This window comes from Aplidium turbinatum, chromosome 2 (genome assembly GCF_918807975.1).
Source record: "Aplidium turbinatum chromosome 2, kaAplTurb1.1, whole genome shotgun sequence".
Taxonomy (NCBI): Eukaryota; Metazoa; Chordata; class Ascidiacea; order Aplousobranchia; family Polyclinidae; genus Aplidium; species Aplidium turbinatum.
In genome coordinates this window covers 18,704,297-18,721,027 of record NC_137473.1, presented here as the reverse complement: position 1 = coordinate 18,721,027, position 16,731 = coordinate 18,704,297, and the positions used below count along the sequence as shown (strand labels likewise).

The following is a 16,731-nucleotide window of genomic DNA, read 5'->3' as shown; positions in this document are numbered from 1 at the left end:
GGTGTAACGGCTGTCTTCCATCTTCTGAATTATATCAAACAGTGCATTGTATTGCTCCTCTATTTCTACAAGGTGAGTAGCTGAATTGGGAGCTTTTACAGCATCTTGAGCACGCCGCAGCAAGACACCACCATCATGGAAGCCTTCCACAATATCTCTTACTTCTGGTAGACTTCTTGAATAATAGAAAGCAGCTTTCAACCAAGTGTCCCATGTAATTACAATTGGCTGTGGAGGTTGGCCAATGGAAGTAAAACTAGCTCTTGACCTGTTTTTAATGGTCACTACTTTAACCCTGGCAACCAACTCATCAACAGCAGGGAAGTTGGCTAATATTCAATCGTCAGTAGTGCGCGAAACAAGATTATTACCTCAGAAGTTGTAACAAATGGATTATTACATTAGAAAAACAACAGAATTTGCAACAAAAAATCAGTATCTGTGTAACTTTAATAAAATATCAATAGAGAGAAGAAAAACTACGTTAAAAGAAAATTTTGACCTAACCGTGAAATTTGACTTTTTTTTTACTTAATAACTTTGAAACCTCTCTTCGTGTCAGCCTGAAATTTAGTTTATGGACGTTTTATAAACTTTGAACAAGGCAGAAAAATTTTGACTTTATTGACTTTTGGTTGCCCTAGTTATGATGCTATAATTTGATCTTATCCAATTGATCATATGATATTTACATCTTCTTCAATTTGTTGTCGTTCTTTTCTCAGTTGGTGAAACTGAGTACGAATACAGCGGTTCGGAAGATGAAAAGGAAGAAGTCCATGAAGAAGGAGAGCCAAGTTCGATTGCTCTTGCTCCAGGAGAATCTACTTTACGTAGAAATTTTCTTCGACTGCAGCAAGAAAACAAAGAGCGGTTAGTGTGTTCTCTTCCAGATTTATTACTGTATTTTAATCATCAATGTTCTTGTGCAAATGTTCTATTTTAAGCTGCATTTTTAGAAAGACTGGTCTTTACCGATTCAGCAAACCCATTTTCACCCTATATATATCATGTCAGATGTATTTTGGACCGCTGTGAATAATTTTGTGTGATAAATGTTGAATAAGAATGGAATCTATGTGATCTTACTATTTTTTCAAACAAGTAAAACGTGTAGCAACGACCTGGGCTGCAAAACAAAATAATATATTTAAATATTCTGTCTTGCCTGTGCTTGTTATGTTCATTGCAGGGGTCTTTGCTTCAGTCGCTTGTCCTTTGAAGAGAAAATGATGACCTTGGTCGATGAGCGGTGGTCTTAATCTTGGAGTGATCATGATTGGAAAACGAATCAAAAAGTCAAATCTTTTAAAATAAATTTCAGGTCTGCTAAGAAAGAGCGACAAGAGGAAGAGAAGGAGCGGAGGAGAGAAGAGGCTCAGAAGAAGAAGAACGATCCAAAGCAGGTGAGCAATGCAACTCCGCAATCTATCCAATAATTTTGACAAACAGCAACCAACAGCCAAAAACACGAAGCTTGAATTTGCTTTGGAGTCACCTGAACTTGTCTATTTGTAATCTAGTAATTTGTTGATGCTTTTATTTGTATTGGGTGATTCGTCTGTTGGAGCCAGTTAGGCATCTAGTCTTTAGTTTTTTATTATTTCCCCTCCACCTGAAACGAAAAAACGAAGCATGACTTTACATAAGTCTTAGTGAAGCATCACTGGTTTGTGTGGTAGTGGAGAATCCATACAGTTGTTAATGTAAAATCTTGTTACTACGGTAATGCCATTGAATAAAAGTATCGTTTGTCACTCAAGAATTGTAGTTGCTCACAAGTTAGCTCAGCTTTTAATGTCTGCTCAATAAACAGTGTCTTTGTAGGATAAATAAATGAATTATATGATACTGAAAGTGTGCAAAATTTATTGACAACGTGTGAGCTTGTGTTTGCTTAATCATACTGTTTGTTGCAGAGGGAGCAACTGAGAGTGGAACAAGCTAGAAAGGAAGAGAGGGCCAAGGAGCAACGCAGGAGACTCGAACTGGATCGAAAGAAACAGGTTCAATTATATATATCTTAGAAAATCACCATCACCGCTCAGCTCACATATTACCACTCTTTCTTGATAGCACTGCGTTGTAATCCACGAGAAATTTAACCAACATTACTAAAACATCTTATTGTATTAAAATAAATTGCACTATCACTTTCAGGGTGTGATTTTCCAAACTTTTGCAACTAAATCTAAGATTGGGAAATTACAACCCTATGGTTGCTTTTGTCCCTTTTTTAATCAAGCTTGTATTTTCGTTTCAAGCAGTATCCTTCATATATGTTTGTTTGGACTGTGTTGTTTATTCATCCTAGTTTCTGACGTAGTACGTCGTTCCCAAATAAAGATGTTTGCATGATTTTCGTTTAAATTTTCCACGAACAAACCAACAATAGGGTGGCCAAAAAAATTGAAATTTTTTATTTTTGTTTGCACACCCTCTCATTTGAGGAGGATTCATGAAAAAAGGACACTGTGAAAATTTGAAGTGAATCCGACAAGAGGAAGTGCTCTCCCACCGACCTCTAAATTTGCTTTCTTTGGCATAATTCGTCAAAATTTCTTGAATATGTGACGTAATTCTTTTTTGACTTATCTACATTGCAGTTGCAGCATTTTTGTGTTAACCATTGTTTTACTCGGAATTTATGATACAATAAGTGTTTCCACATGCAGAAAAACATAAATAATATACAAAATAGATCACATTAACATGCGTTTGGTATGAAATTAAATGCACTGACCTTTAGCTAAAACCGCATAAAAGTACGTTCACCAGTCACGATCACAACGCTTCAGGTGCAAACACATTGCCCAGAAAAAGCAAGAGAAATGTTTGTAAAGAGTCAAGCCATTGATTTTATTTAATGGAGCTGTTGGCATGTTGGCTTTTACTTGCACTTGTTGGAAGCAGCTTTCTGTGGTGCTCGACCACCTGATAGAGAAGCTGGCGCTGTTGTTCATTTTTCGTAAGGACTTCATTGAAGTCAGTAGCTAATTTGACTGCCCAGTGCCCGCTCTACACAATCATTGACGACTTTGAGATCATGGCATGCAAGAAATAGCAGCCTTCGATTAAATGCCTGCTGCACGACAGTGATAGCTCCAGTGTGGATTCCAGTATTGCGTGATGTCGTATCAAAACAAAGTGCAGCTAAATGCTCTGCTACAACTCGTGTATGAATTCCACTACTTTTTGGCCCATTAGTGATCCCGTTCCAACAGGCAGCTTCGGAATGCCAAGCAGTATCTCAACATGCATACCAGAAACTACAATGGCCAAAGAGTCGCACTTTGTGCCATTGGCATTAGTCAAATGTTTACCATGAAAATGAGCTACAAGTGGAACTGTTGGTTTAAATTTTTGCCGCACTGCAGCTGCCAGGCTTTCACGTGAGGTGTTTCGAGCATTCATAACAGAGGAATGTGACATTGTCAATTCATTTATATCAATTCCAGCTGCAGCAAGAGCAGGAGTGACGATCATCATTGCTTGACGACATCTTGACTTGACAACGCTATAGTTCTGTTCAGTGCTGCATTAAACAGTGGATTATCGATAATGCAGTGTTTTGGTAATGGCTGCTCATACTGGGTTTTCTTTTGTTTTGGTGTTATTTGGATTTACGGTGCAAACAGCGGGTCACTGGAAGAATCTTCATCATCTGCTGATCATTTTCAGATGAGAAAGCAGTAGCACTTGATGGTACTGGATCAATGCGACTTCTGTTGGGTCTCTGTTCATCATCTTTGCGCTTTGTATACTTTGCAGCAGCTTGCCGATGCACTGGGTCCTCTGTTTTCATCAGTATCTGTCATGCACCACATTGGTCTATCAAAAACTGGCAGTCTTCTGGTATTGTTGTGCGGCACTCCTAGTTAGCAATTGCAATATCAAATAATGCACTTAAGCTCTGGGTGAAGTCAGCTTCTGAGGTCATCTGGGAAGCTGGATTTCGCCTCCCTTTGTGCTTTGATTCTCCTATATGCTCTTGATGGATGCGTTTTAGTTTGGTAACAACGTGAGTCTTTGCAGTGGTAGCGATATTAGCTTTCACTCACAAGAACTGTGCTGTAAGCAAGTGGCAGTGTAACCTTATTGATCTTTATCTCGTAGAACCACACCCCATACAGGCAGCTGACATAGCCCCTCAAGGGAGTCAACACTAGAGAGTGGGTGTCCATTTGTTGACTCTCTTGAGGGCCACGTCAGCTGCCTGTATGGGGTGTGGTTCTTCACCGTCTCTACTACGAGATGAAGGTCAATATGATTACACTGCCACTTGCGTGCAGTGCAGTTGCAGATAAAGTAATAACTACTACCATCTATGCCACTTTTTAGTTTGCAGCACCTTCATCAATATCTGCCCCTACAAATGACCTAGCAATGTTACAGCTCACAGAGGATTATAAAGAGGTGGACAATGCAATTTCTCAAGTGGCAGAAAAAAGTTGAGGTTGCGCTTGTGGTACATCAGTGAGGATCTTGCTGCACTGCCTTTATTCAGTGATAATAACACAGATGATGAAAAGAAGGCAATCGTTAATGCGCTTAAGACCCATTTCCCGAAGATGTTCGTCGTGTTGCCCCAAACAAAATTGTCAAGTTTTAACGTCTCTCTTTGGCACAGTTTGTAACACAGCGTTCACTTAACCTTTTCGAGTCACTGCTTCTGTCGACACATGGCATGATCGTGATGATTATAAAGAAGCATGCAAAGTTTGGCGTCATCTCATAGCCGTCAATGATTGTGCAGAGCGGGCACTGGGCAGTCAAATTAGCTACTGACTTCAATAAAGTCCTTACAAAAATAAAAAATGAACAACAGCCCCACTGCGCCAGCTCCTCTATCAAGTGGTCAAGCACCACAGAAAGCTGCTTCCAACAAGTGCAATAAAGTCAACCAATGGCTTGACTCTTTACAGTGTCATTTTTTCATGAATCCTCCTCAAATGAGAGGGTGTGCAAACAAAAATAAAAAATTTCAATTTTTTTTGGCCACCCTAACCAACAAGTTTCGAAAAGCTGCAGCATCCCAGGTTAAAGGATGTTGTGTTTCGTTCATTGCGTCGTTGTTACGAGATCCCGAAATTTTGAATTAGAACAGCGGATTGAATGTCTATTCAAAGACTAAAACATATAATACAGCATTAAGAGTTAAGACACACCCATTCTCCTCACTAATCTACCATCTCGTGTCGTTGTAGGAAGCGCTTGTTGCCCAGAAGAGACATGCTGAAGAAGAGGCGAGAAGGAAACAGAACGAGCAGGTGAAGTTAAGACATTTTGTATGTACATTGTAAGGCAAACCGGGGCGTGTTGTCACAAGGGGCGTGTTGTCACAGCAATTTTTTTTGTACTTGCACTTACTGCTTCGAGTCTATATTTGTAGCACGTGCTTTGTTAAGAGTCATCTTCATTTTGAGGTTAGCAAAGTCAAGAAAAGACAGCAGGTTTAGCTTAAATTAAATTATTATCAAAAACTTGGTCATCGATGTAAATTTCACTAACTTTTCAAAATTGTGTGACGCTTTCGTAAGAGCAGTTTGACCGCAAGTATGAAATCAATTTTATAGCTTATTATGTTAGGTGTTTAGCTGACACTTTAGAAGTTAAGAGCGTGCCTTTTCTAGCCGCCATTAAAACTTTTGTCTAACTGCGTACGTCGGGGCGAGTTATCACAGCTGTGATGATGGTCACAGCTTATGAGAAGCAGAAGCAAAATTTGGCATAAACTACCGAACCCTTGGTCGATATGTGAAAGCAAGGAAACAAGACCCAAAGCAGTTGTTGAATTAATTTCAACTTGTTTACTGTATAAATGTGTAAATTCCACGTAGTAAAATTTGATTTTGTAAGGCCAACCGGGGCGTGTTGTCACAGATTTGGGGTTTTTCGATTTGTGCTTTTGCTATATACAATGTAAATGATTTGGTTATATCATTCGTACACTGTCCACTTACACTTCCTTTTGCCACTAGTTATACTTTTTAATCGCAAAAGAATTTCAAGAAAATCAAATTTAAAAAAAAAAAAATTGTGACAACACGCCCCATGCTTTGTGACAACACGCCCCGTGCTGGGGCGTGTTGTCACAATTTTTTTTTTTACAAAAATTTGATTTTCTTAAAATCCTTTTGCTGTTAAAAAGTTTAACTAGTGGCAAAAGGAAGTGTCAGTGGACAGTGTACGAATGATATAACTAAATCACTTGCATTGTATATAGCAAAAGCACAAATCGAAAAACCCCAAACCTGTGACAACACGCCCCGGTTTGCCTTACAGTCTAAATTTTTAGTCTGGCATTTTCTACGCTATCATCGGCACATTTTATTTTTCATCATCCATCTGTCCCTCATTTCAAAGATGAGATATTTCACGTTTGACACATTTTTCATATTTACTTATTCCTCCCACGTTTAAGGTTTTGTAAGTTTTTGGCATGATACATTAGTGGAATGAAGCATTGCATCAAATTGGTGGACTACGTCTGTTTCACACTTGGCACATCTTGTAGCTAAATTAACACCGCTGCACATGAACTAACTATGGACTTGTCACCATAGCAACTGAACCAGCTGCGCGCCAACGCCCAGCAGCAGCAACAGCGAGAGAAGCCTCAATGGGCGAAGAAGATCGAAGAAAGAAGCATGAAGAATCGTCCGGGGTCGCCACAACACGGCAAGCAAGTGGGTTCGGTGAGAAGTGGTTTTCAGTCTCATCACGCAATTTTAACTCCTAGTAACGTCAAACAAACAGCTGTGTACAAGGAAGTCAGCCGTAGCAACACCTTCAGTTACTAAGTTATTTTTATCGTTTGCTAAACCCAAGATTTTTATAGTTTGTCATATGACAACGAATCGAATAGGTGGCGTTTTCTTTTTAGTACATCACAACACAGCACGTTGTTTGTAATTAAATAGAGCGAGATTTGCGTTCGATTTAACAATCATCTTTAACACGCGCGTCTCACCTCGTACGAAGGAAGAGACATTTGATGCGCGTTGGCAATCATTGCCCAAGTCATTATTGTTCAACGTGGACACGCATAGTTTTCAGTTCAAACTGTTTTTGTCGTATCCAAGTCCAGGCTTACGCTCAAGATTTAGATGAAGTGGACGGAAAGGCAAAGAAGCCAATCTTTGTGTCCACCTTTAGGCTTGCCTTTAAGTATGTTGCTAAAGACCCAACCCCATGCTCTTGAGCGGTGTTGAACCATGGTTTACCACTCGGCAATACAGCTGGCTCCAAACTGGTAAAATCTATGAACTGTTTCAACAACGCTGCTTGCTGTACTTTCGCTATTTAATGCAAGTCTTCTTTGCACCCCATGCAATGTCAACATCTGCAGACGTTGAATGAATGTAAAATGACGGATTTTGCTCTCTGGGACGTTCATCCTTGATGTTGTTAAGTAACCACACCTTGTATACTTTGCCTGTAACAGAATGCCTCACCAAGCCACAGTCCGAGTGAGAGTCGTCGCCGTTATGACCCCCCAATCCATCCTTCGTCCTCTGCGCATGTCATGCCTGCAGGTTGGTTTCTTTTCAATGATAATTCCCAACGAGTGTGTTCTTAAAGCGGAATTAAAAGTTTGTTGTTTATAAGCTTTCTACTAACATTTTGGATTGAAAACTTTCATTCACGGGAAATGGTTCACTTTCAATGGAGCGGAAAGTGACATCTTCCACCGTGAAGGTGAAACGTTTGACATGAGCCTGGTCTCATACAGCCATGTTGCTCTTCAGGAGGCGTCTCTAAAGGCAACGAAGTCCGTTCCCGTCAATCTGACGTCGACTCGGTATCCGCACAACTTCAAGCTATGGCTACATCTTCCGGGTGAGCAATTTCTAGGCAATGTTCACGAATAAATCAATTTATCGTGGGCCTCTGTATGGGACATTTTAAACAGTTGAGATAGATCAGCTCATCAGAATCAGTTGGCGACTCATTTGTGACCAATTAAAAGCTTTATGCGCTTAATTTTATCCAGTCAGTAAAATCAGTCCGTTTTCCTTTGATACCACGTCTAGATGTTAAATTATGTGACACAGATTTGTGAAATTATGTAATATAGACTTATTTTTTGTTTTATTTTTTTACTGTTCAAGTCTTCGCTCATTAACGTATGCTTTCTCGTCTTGCGACAAATCGCTTTTCAAAAATGAAACATAGAACGAAAAACAACGTATGTTGCCGACAGGACACCGCCCATCAATCCACGCGTCACTGCGTATTCCTCGTCATCCGACAGTGATAGTGATGACTCGTTTGTTGACGCCAAGACTCTGGATGGACAATCGTAAGATACATCTGTCAATCATAAGTTATGCTCCATGTTTCTCTTAAACATTTACACAATTTGTGATGCTGTGCTAGTGCGTTGAAATACAACAAACAGCTACTACTCCCATCTTCCTTCGGCCGTAGCAAGGTTCATTTTCGGAGCTATGATAACATAAGAGGAAATTTTTCTCTACACCAGTGCGTGTGTGTGTATACAGCATTTTGAACATTGTCGCTCTCTAATGTGTTTTATTGCGCTAGACTACCAGCTGTTCATGCAACTTTTTTTCATTGCAACTAAATAAATTGCACTTGCTTTTCATTTCTATCTTAATTGTTCACATTGCAACTTTACGTCATATGTGCCAGGTCGAACCAAGGCACACTTGTGATGAAGCGGAACCCTCAAGGTGACTCGTATTTGGGGGTGAGTGGGGAAGCTTTTGTGTTTGTCTGTCAATAGGGTAAGAGTAACTTTTGGGTTCACCTCCTTACCAACGTTTTACCCCCCTGCCAATAAGATGTGCAACATTCCAATTAGGAGAAAAGGAGATGAGAAATATAGAAAATGATCAGACTTTCCCAACCAGCAAACGCTACAGCTTTGTATTGTTTCAACATTGCTAGACGTTGAAAATGTAAAAACGGCGACTTTTGTTCGCTGAATTGATGAAGCTAGCATTGTCTTTTTTACGCTAAAGCAATAAATGAGGACCTTTTCACATTGAAAGTATCTTGTATTATTTTTTTACGATTAATCAGCTTCTGTGACAAACTTAACCAAAAGTAGTAAGATTGAACCTTCAAAAAAAATGAAAAATTATTTTTCTAGTGCTAACATGACAATAAAGACGAAAATTAAAGTTTTATAAGCATATGTAGAATCAATTCTAACCTACGGATGTGAATGCTGGACAATAAGTAAAGATATGAAGAAAAGACTAGAGGCTGCTGAGATGTGGTTTCTCAGAAGGATGTTGAGGATATTTTGGACTGAAAAGAAGAGTAATGACGAAGTTATGAAATTGGCAAATGCAGAAAGGAGATTAAAAGCAACAGTTAGAAGGCGTCAGATGCAATTTGTAGGTCATATTCACAGACATGGAGATTTGGAAAAATTAGCTCTATTGGGGATGATACAGGGAAAAAGAAGCAGAGGTCGACAAAGATTAACTTATTTAAACAGCTTGAATCAATGGGCCACAAACACAACAGTTAAAACGAACGATTTTATACGAATGGCTAATGACAGAGAAGTTTGGAAGACCATGATCGCCAACGTCTGTATCAGATCAGGCACATAATCATCATCAATTAGATTCAAACCTTTAAAAGGTTTCAACAGTCATCGCTATTTTGTGTTTAACTTAAAAATGCAACGAAGACTTTTTTTCTCGATTGTCATTTCCGCAATCTGATCTTAATCTTCATTTCCAGAAACACAAACACAGCTTCAACGATAACGACTCAGTTGCCAGCTGGGATCGTCGGGCCGGATCGTCATCCGTTCTCCCGGATTTAGTGGCTTCATCCCGGCGGAACCAGCAGGATTTTTCCGATACCGATGTAAGAAATAACACTGGCGCCAGTGCAGTGGCCACAACATGACGCGTTACATGCAGTTGGTGCAGGTCGTCAAAAATGACCGACGTTTCCTTCAGCGATGTGTTACTTATCAGCTGACTTAACGTGACATGCGTTGTGGCCGCTATGCTTGTCATGTAATGCAACGGTGACACCATCATAGACTGTTTTTTTGAATTTTTGCTTTTGTTTCATGTGATGTCATCCGTTTCCTTCCAGAGCATCATCGCTGGCTCCATCTCATCGGTACGAGACGACAGGAAGGGTCCGGTGGTTAATGTGCACCCCCGGACTGGAGACGCTCCTCCGGTAGTTGCCGCTGACATGCCTGAGATTCGAAAGTACAAAAAGCGCTTCAACTCCGAGATCCTATGCGCCTCACTTTGGGGTGAGCTCAAATCAACAAGGCAATGCTTTCCCAACTTTTGGCATGGTTTGGGCTTTCTTTAGTTCATTCGCAAAAAGTGCAAACTTTTTTCTGCTTCAGATGACTTGAGGTGATATTTTCAGCACTGATCACTTCAGTCGGTGGCAGAGGATTCAGAGTTATTTAAGAATTACGTTGTTTAATTTTCGAAAGGTAGTGTTTATCACTTCAGTTTGATTTAAGGTTTTGAAATTCGAGCCATTTTACCAGAAACTTCAACACAATAAAAATGCAAGAAATTCTTGCATGTTCACAATTATTTCCATCCATCACTATGTTGCATGACGTCATATGTTGCCTGACGTCAGACGAGAATCTTCTAGATTTTTGACCTTGCCAGGACTTCAGTCGTAGATGTATCTCGAAGTAATCACAATCATGCCGTTAACAATCTAATTTACGTGGTGCGTTGCTTTCTGCTCCTCATCTTGCTCTATCTGCTTCCAGGGGTTAACCTCCTCATCGGAGCAGACAACGGAATGATGCTCTTAGACAGGAGTGGCCAGGGGAAGGTGTACCCCCTCATCAGCAGGAGGAGGTTTCAACAACTTGATGTCCTCGAGGGTTTAAATTTAGTTGTCACTATATCAGGTATGATAAACCAGCATCGGATCGGTGAGTTTTAAAATAAGGCTGTACAATGGTACATACTTTAAATAATCTGGAAACTATATATTTTTTGCGGTGAAAAATGCATTTTTTGAACTTAATGCTGACGTTTCCTATCCTTGAAGAGCTTTCGAATCATAAATTCAAGATCCGTCACCGACCTTTGCAGTAGAGGAGTTACACTTAGTCACTTATTTAGTTTAACCCTCGAATTGAAAGATCATCTTCTGCAGCTTGATCCTAGCAGTGTTGTGTGCTGCAAAGGACATGACGCTTGTAGAGGTTTGAAGCATCTACTTGCAGTCAATGGGAGTTTGCAAGGTTTTTCTTGAGGTTGTCGCTCAATAGTACATCGTTGTTATCGGCCTTAAACGAGTTTTGTTTTTTATTTTATTAGAATGATATTTTTTTGGAATAAGAAATTATCACATGAAACGTTGCTTTGCATCAAAATTACATTAAGTGACCGATTTCCGATCAAATGTTTTTATCTTAGGAAAGAAAAACAAGTTGCGTGTCTACTACTTGAGTTGGCTTCGCAACAAAATCCTGAGGAACGATCCGGAGGTTGAGAAGAAGATCGGATATGCTCCGGTGGGAGACCTTGAGGGATGCACGCAATACAAAGTCGTCAAGTAAGTAGATGAACATTTAGCTGAACTGACTGGTTCAAGCGAACTGTCAATATTTGCTGGAAATTGACATAAAATTAACCTGCAACTCCACACAGGTACGAACGGATCAAGTTCTTGATCATAGCCCTCCGGAACAATATAGAAGTGTACGCTTGGGCGCCGAGGCCCTACCACAAGTTCATGGCTTTTAAGTCGTTCAGCGACCTCCCCCACAGGCCTATGATAGTCGACCTTACCGTCGAGGAAGGTTCAAGGCTCAAGGTATGACGCTCATCCGTGATGAGGTCATTGTGACGTGAGACGATACAGTTTCTTCACCTGCTGCAAATTATAACGACAATTTCTTAGACAACACTTTCGCATTTGTACCATTCTTCATTGCATAAATATTGAACGTGCTTGCAGTGAACTACAAAAAGTGCGGAACTTTCTTTATCAAGCGCACAAGCACAAAGGATTACAGCCTGCCGCATTTTCAATCAGTCATAGCTTGCAAACTGTTGAGATATCTTTGTTAATCAAGCTTTGTGTACGACCAGAGGCTTTGCAATTACGAAACATTGCTTTCATTTTTGTTGCCGAATTCCGATTTCTAATGCTGTTATTGTAGTAAGTTGTTAAAAAAATTGGAGAATGACACTAACAAAATATCATACGATGAAAATATCAAGGATTGCTTACTTTAAACAAGACGCAAGCGTTTCATGATGACGCAATACTATGTAGCATGCGTTGATTTTACAACACTTACAGATGTAGCGTAGGATATGATTTTGTGACGAAAGACGTCTATTTTTCCAGCTGCTCTATGGTTCTGCTTATGGATTTCACGCCATTGACGTAGATTCAGGCCAGAACTACGACTTGTACATTCCAAGTCACGTAAGTGATTGTGTTGTTGTTGCCGTTTGCATTACGTTAAAATTCTTTAGGATGGACGAAAAGTCTTGATTGTAAAGCCTTTCAAACCAGGCTTGTTTTTAGATCAAAACCATTGTGAAAATATTCAGCTTATCCTCTGGGCTCAACTGCTCATAGTAAGAAAATAAATAGCTTTTCTGTTTACCTAATTTCATAAATTGTTGTTATACGCCCGAACCATGCTTTTATAACACACCCCTTACTCTATTATAATACCCTCATCGCAGATTGAACCACCCTTGACCGCTCATGCAATCATCATCTTGCCCAACAGCGACGGTATGGAGCTGCTGCTCTGCTACGAGGACGAAGGTGTCTATGTGAATACCTACGCCAGCATCAGCAAGGACATCGTCTTGCAGTGGGGGGAACCCCCTACGTCGGTCGCTTACATCAGATCTGGTTAGTGTTGTTAAGAGCATGACAAGTGTTACGCTTCATTGACGGTTACTGCCATCTTTGGAGAAAATTGTGCTTGGTGTATAATGTTCTGTTGCATCTCAGCAAGAGACTGACAGAAAACTGCGACAGACTCAATCTCTAAATTTTTGCTTGGTTGAAGTTTTACCTATCGGTCTTTAATACCCCCTGTCTTGTTCTAATTTATTAAATACCTTCAAATCCGACACAAAAGTTAAAAATATATTATTTTTTGCAAGCTACTGCAAAGCTATTAAAATGCTATATCTGGTCGACCCTATTATACAATTCCGAAACTTGGACAATGTCACAAAAAATGGAGAAACGGATCGATGCCTTCGAGCTCTGGACATACAGGCAAATGTTAAACATTTTATGGAAACAAAAGATCACTAACGATGAAGTACTGTCCAAATTCAATTCAAGCAAAATGCTCTTACAAACAGTCAAAAGAAGAAAATTGAAGTATTTCGGACACACAATAAGGCAAAATTCATTACAAAGATCATTAATAGAAGGGAAGATAAACGGTAAAAGAAGTAAAGGCAGACCAAGAATGATTTGGACAACAAACATCACAAAATGGACAAAATTAACTTATGAATGTGCAGTACGCACAGCTCATGGTCGAGAACAATGGCGCATTGTATCCAACCCTCCATACGAGGAAGGAACAAAATGATGATGATGACTGCAAAGCTTTGAGCAAGACATTTCATCACACAAGCGAACAAGCGTTACTTAAATGGAAATTTTTAAGTCTTAGAATTGTTACAACTAAAAAAAAAACGTTTATAATCCTCGGTTAATGTGATGCAAACCTGTTGCATATTCCCAGGTCAAACCATGGGTTGGGGAGAGAAAGCGATCGAGATCCGGTCGGTCGAAACCGGTCACTTGGACGGCGTCTTCATGCACAAGCGAGCCCAGAAGCTCAAGTTCTTATGCGAAAGAAACGACAAGGTCTTCTTCGCTTCCGTCCACAGCTCAACCTCAAGCCAAGTCTACTTCATGGCTTTGAATCGCAACTTACAAATGAATTGGTAGACAATCACGATCGCGCAGTCGCCGCTACTGATGAGATGAAATTTTAGTTTTGCATTTCAAACTAAGCTTTCCTGTGTCGTACTACCTGTTTGCTCAGTATTTTGTGCCGTTTCCCCAGACAACAAAATCCCTCATTTTTACATTGTAAAAATGACGGATTTGGCTTTCTGAGTACTTTGTAGGTATGCCTGTCTGTCTTCTCTGCCTGTTTTCTAGGTATGCCGGAAAGAAAACTTTGACCAGATCTTTGAACCATTCCCAGACAGCGAAATTTGCAGCGTTTGCAAACGTTGAATCAAATGTAATAATGTCGGATTTTGCTGTCTGAGTTAGCATCGTGCTTCGCACAAAAAGTATTTTACGATTTACTGTACATTAAAAGATGGGTGTACGTCATGCTTTTACCGATAACCAAAATTCCACCATTTTACGTTAATTTAATGTCTTTTTCAGTAATTCTGAATTGAAAAAGACTCTGTCTTGAAATGTTTGTCGCGTGTATCACAGTCGATACCGTGTTTTTTTATGAGATCACAAAATCATGTGTAGGTTTCGGTAAAGCAAAAAGTATGCTGCTTGCTGTGTCTTGAAAATGAACGGGCATTTTTTATCACGTTAGAACAATGTAAAAAAACGCTTTTTTTCTGCTATTTCAGTGTTTATGTTCTGAATTACTGTCCTTTGTATCACCTTGCTGAGTTTTCCTCGTAACCAATAGCTTGCTATTATTAACGTTTGATCAACGTGAAATCAAGTTTTGTTAGTTCGACAGAACGAAATTTCCCGTCTAGAGTGGTTTTGTGTTAGATGAATTGAATCTGGCCACTGTGCCCCCTGTTTGCAGTGGTGCCCCCTTACTGCCTGTTTTTGCAAACATTCGTTTTGGTCACCCTGCACTATCATGACGTCGATTGACGATGCTTTGTTATGGACACGTAAAAGTGAGACTGGACGTTTGTGATTGGTAAACATCTACCCAATATTCGGAAAATTACGTTGTTTTGCGTAGTTGCACGTTATACTGATGCACAAACTATTAAATTTTTCTGAAACTTTTGCAATAAACTGTTACATTTCCAGATTTGTTTTGTAAAGTTAAGTGCAGTAAGATTATCTTGCATCGATTCAAGCTTTTAGCCTGACGATGTGTTAGAATCAAAGAAACTATTTTTAAACTTCTTGATTAGTTCATTGATCTGAATCAATCATGAGAACAATTGGGGAGAAATGAGGCTTGCTGATGGACCTACATCAACAGGATGTTTTTTCTGGAGTGTGGTATTGTAGAAACAACAGGGGGTGAGGATAGCGGCATTGAAAGTTCGTTTGTTGCCTATAGTGGAGGTCCACAAGTCGTATAGTCTACTTGTTGGCGCGGACCAAAAGAAATTGTTCTAAATCTTTGCGACATGATTATTTCGAAAGCATATAATTTTGCAATACCGTAGCCTCATTTAATATCAATTTGAACACTACTATTGACAGTATAGACTTTGTTTGTTAATTTTTTCCCAATGAGGTTTATGGGCTTTGTATTTAAAAGAGAACTAATTGATTCTAGATTTAGCCTACTGTAAATTGAACGACGACAACCCAAAGTTGTTCTTCTGTTTGCAGTCTTAACCGTTCGTCCTGTGAGAGGGTAGTGGGGGCTTGATACTTTTCAAAGTAATATTATTAAAGAACTACCCGGACAACAAATCAATGTAAAAAGTGGTTGGTTTGTTGTCTGAGTAGGCCTACGCTACGCAATCAATACCTCTGAAATTTTATGACTTTTCTTAAAGATTATTCAAGTGTTTATTCCGCTTTAAGTGACGTTGATATTGTCTACTCGATAGTGTTAAAGATGTAAGATGATTTTGATGACATATTCCGATATCTTAATTTGCTACTGAAAACAGATAAGTTTTTGTTTTCAAATTACACGAATGAAGGAAAGTCGGGTGATATGGGACAACTGATAACTACCTTACTAAAACCAGGGTTGAGAAAAACCCGGGTTTTTTTAAAAAAGCCCAACCCGCCCGGTTTTTTTAAAAAAACCCGGGTTTTTTTGGGTTTTTTAAAAAAAGAGTAGATTCATGCTTATTTCACCTCAAAACTACTTTTTACGAATGAAGTGCCTTTCACTCACAGTACATGCTTGCATAACTCAATAAAATAATCCACTAGGGCTGTTGTTGCTTGAATGTTGCATCATCCATTAATTTCAAGATCAAGTTGGATGTTGCATCATCCACTGATTTCTATACCAAGTTGATGCTACCGTGGTAGAAATCACATTATTGCATCATTTGCTTTAGATTTGAAGGCAAGGAGCATTTATGCCATCATGTTTAAATATTTTTTATCATTTATATATATACATTATATATAGTAATGGATGAGCAATTGCGTGGCCAATGGCCATTTAGGCGAATGCTCTGAAAGAGCCATGCGTTAGAATCCAGAATCTGTAATTGGTAAATAGCCTCCTAAATTGCATTACACATCATATATACAGACTACAGTAGAGTAGTACTTTCACCAGTACTTTCAATTTAAACATGAGGCTGGTTGAACTTTATTTTAATAAATCTCAAACAAAATTTTCGATGTGATCAAGTCAACCGCTTCTTGCTGACGGCGTGCCAGGGTTAGGTCTCGGTGTCTCAGAAGACATTCACTTTACTTTCACCAGTTTAACTATAAGGCCTTCTTGCATAAATGAGTTTTAGTGTAGTATACACAAAGTGACATTACTTGATTTTTGTGTACTGTACAATATCCACTGCGTTTTCAGTTTATTCTTGGAAA

The 16,731-nt window shown here is 39.4% G+C and overlaps 1 protein-coding gene across 2 annotated transcripts in view; it reads left to right on the top strand.

Annotated features, from left to right (window-relative positions):
- LOC145787820 (misshapen-like kinase 1) overlaps positions 1-15,005 on the top strand; it is a 28,322-nt gene extending 13,317 nt beyond the window's left edge. The window contains exons 9-25 of one of the 2 annotated variants that reach the window (XM_082599664.1): positions 726-873; positions 1,325-1,406; positions 1,920-2,006; positions 5,208-5,270; positions 6,567-6,689; positions 7,448-7,538; positions 7,752-7,842; positions 8,207-8,305; positions 8,659-8,716; positions 9,727-9,855; positions 10,093-10,261; positions 10,748-10,891; positions 11,406-11,544; positions 11,640-11,805; positions 12,346-12,426; positions 12,693-12,867; positions 13,724-15,005. In XM_082599664.1, coding sequence (XP_082455790.1) covers positions 726-873; positions 1,325-1,406; positions 1,920-2,006; positions 5,208-5,270; positions 6,567-6,689; positions 7,448-7,538; positions 7,752-7,842; positions 8,207-8,305; positions 8,659-8,716; positions 9,727-9,855; positions 10,093-10,261; positions 10,748-10,891; positions 11,406-11,544; positions 11,640-11,805; positions 12,346-12,426; positions 12,693-12,867; positions 13,724-13,932 — 2,054 coding nt within the window. In that variant the 3' untranslated portion in view covers positions 13,933-15,005. Of the gene's footprint in view, positions 1-725; positions 874-1,324; positions 1,407-1,919; positions 2,007-5,207; positions 5,271-6,566; positions 6,699-7,447; positions 7,539-7,751; positions 7,843-8,206; positions 8,306-8,658; positions 8,717-9,726; positions 9,856-10,092; positions 10,262-10,747; positions 10,892-11,405; positions 11,545-11,639; positions 11,806-12,345; positions 12,427-12,692; positions 12,868-13,723 lie in introns of both variants that reach the window. The other variant, XM_082599657.1, reaches the window with a different exon arrangement.
- The last annotated feature ends 1,726 nt before the right edge of the window (positions 15,006-16,731 follow it).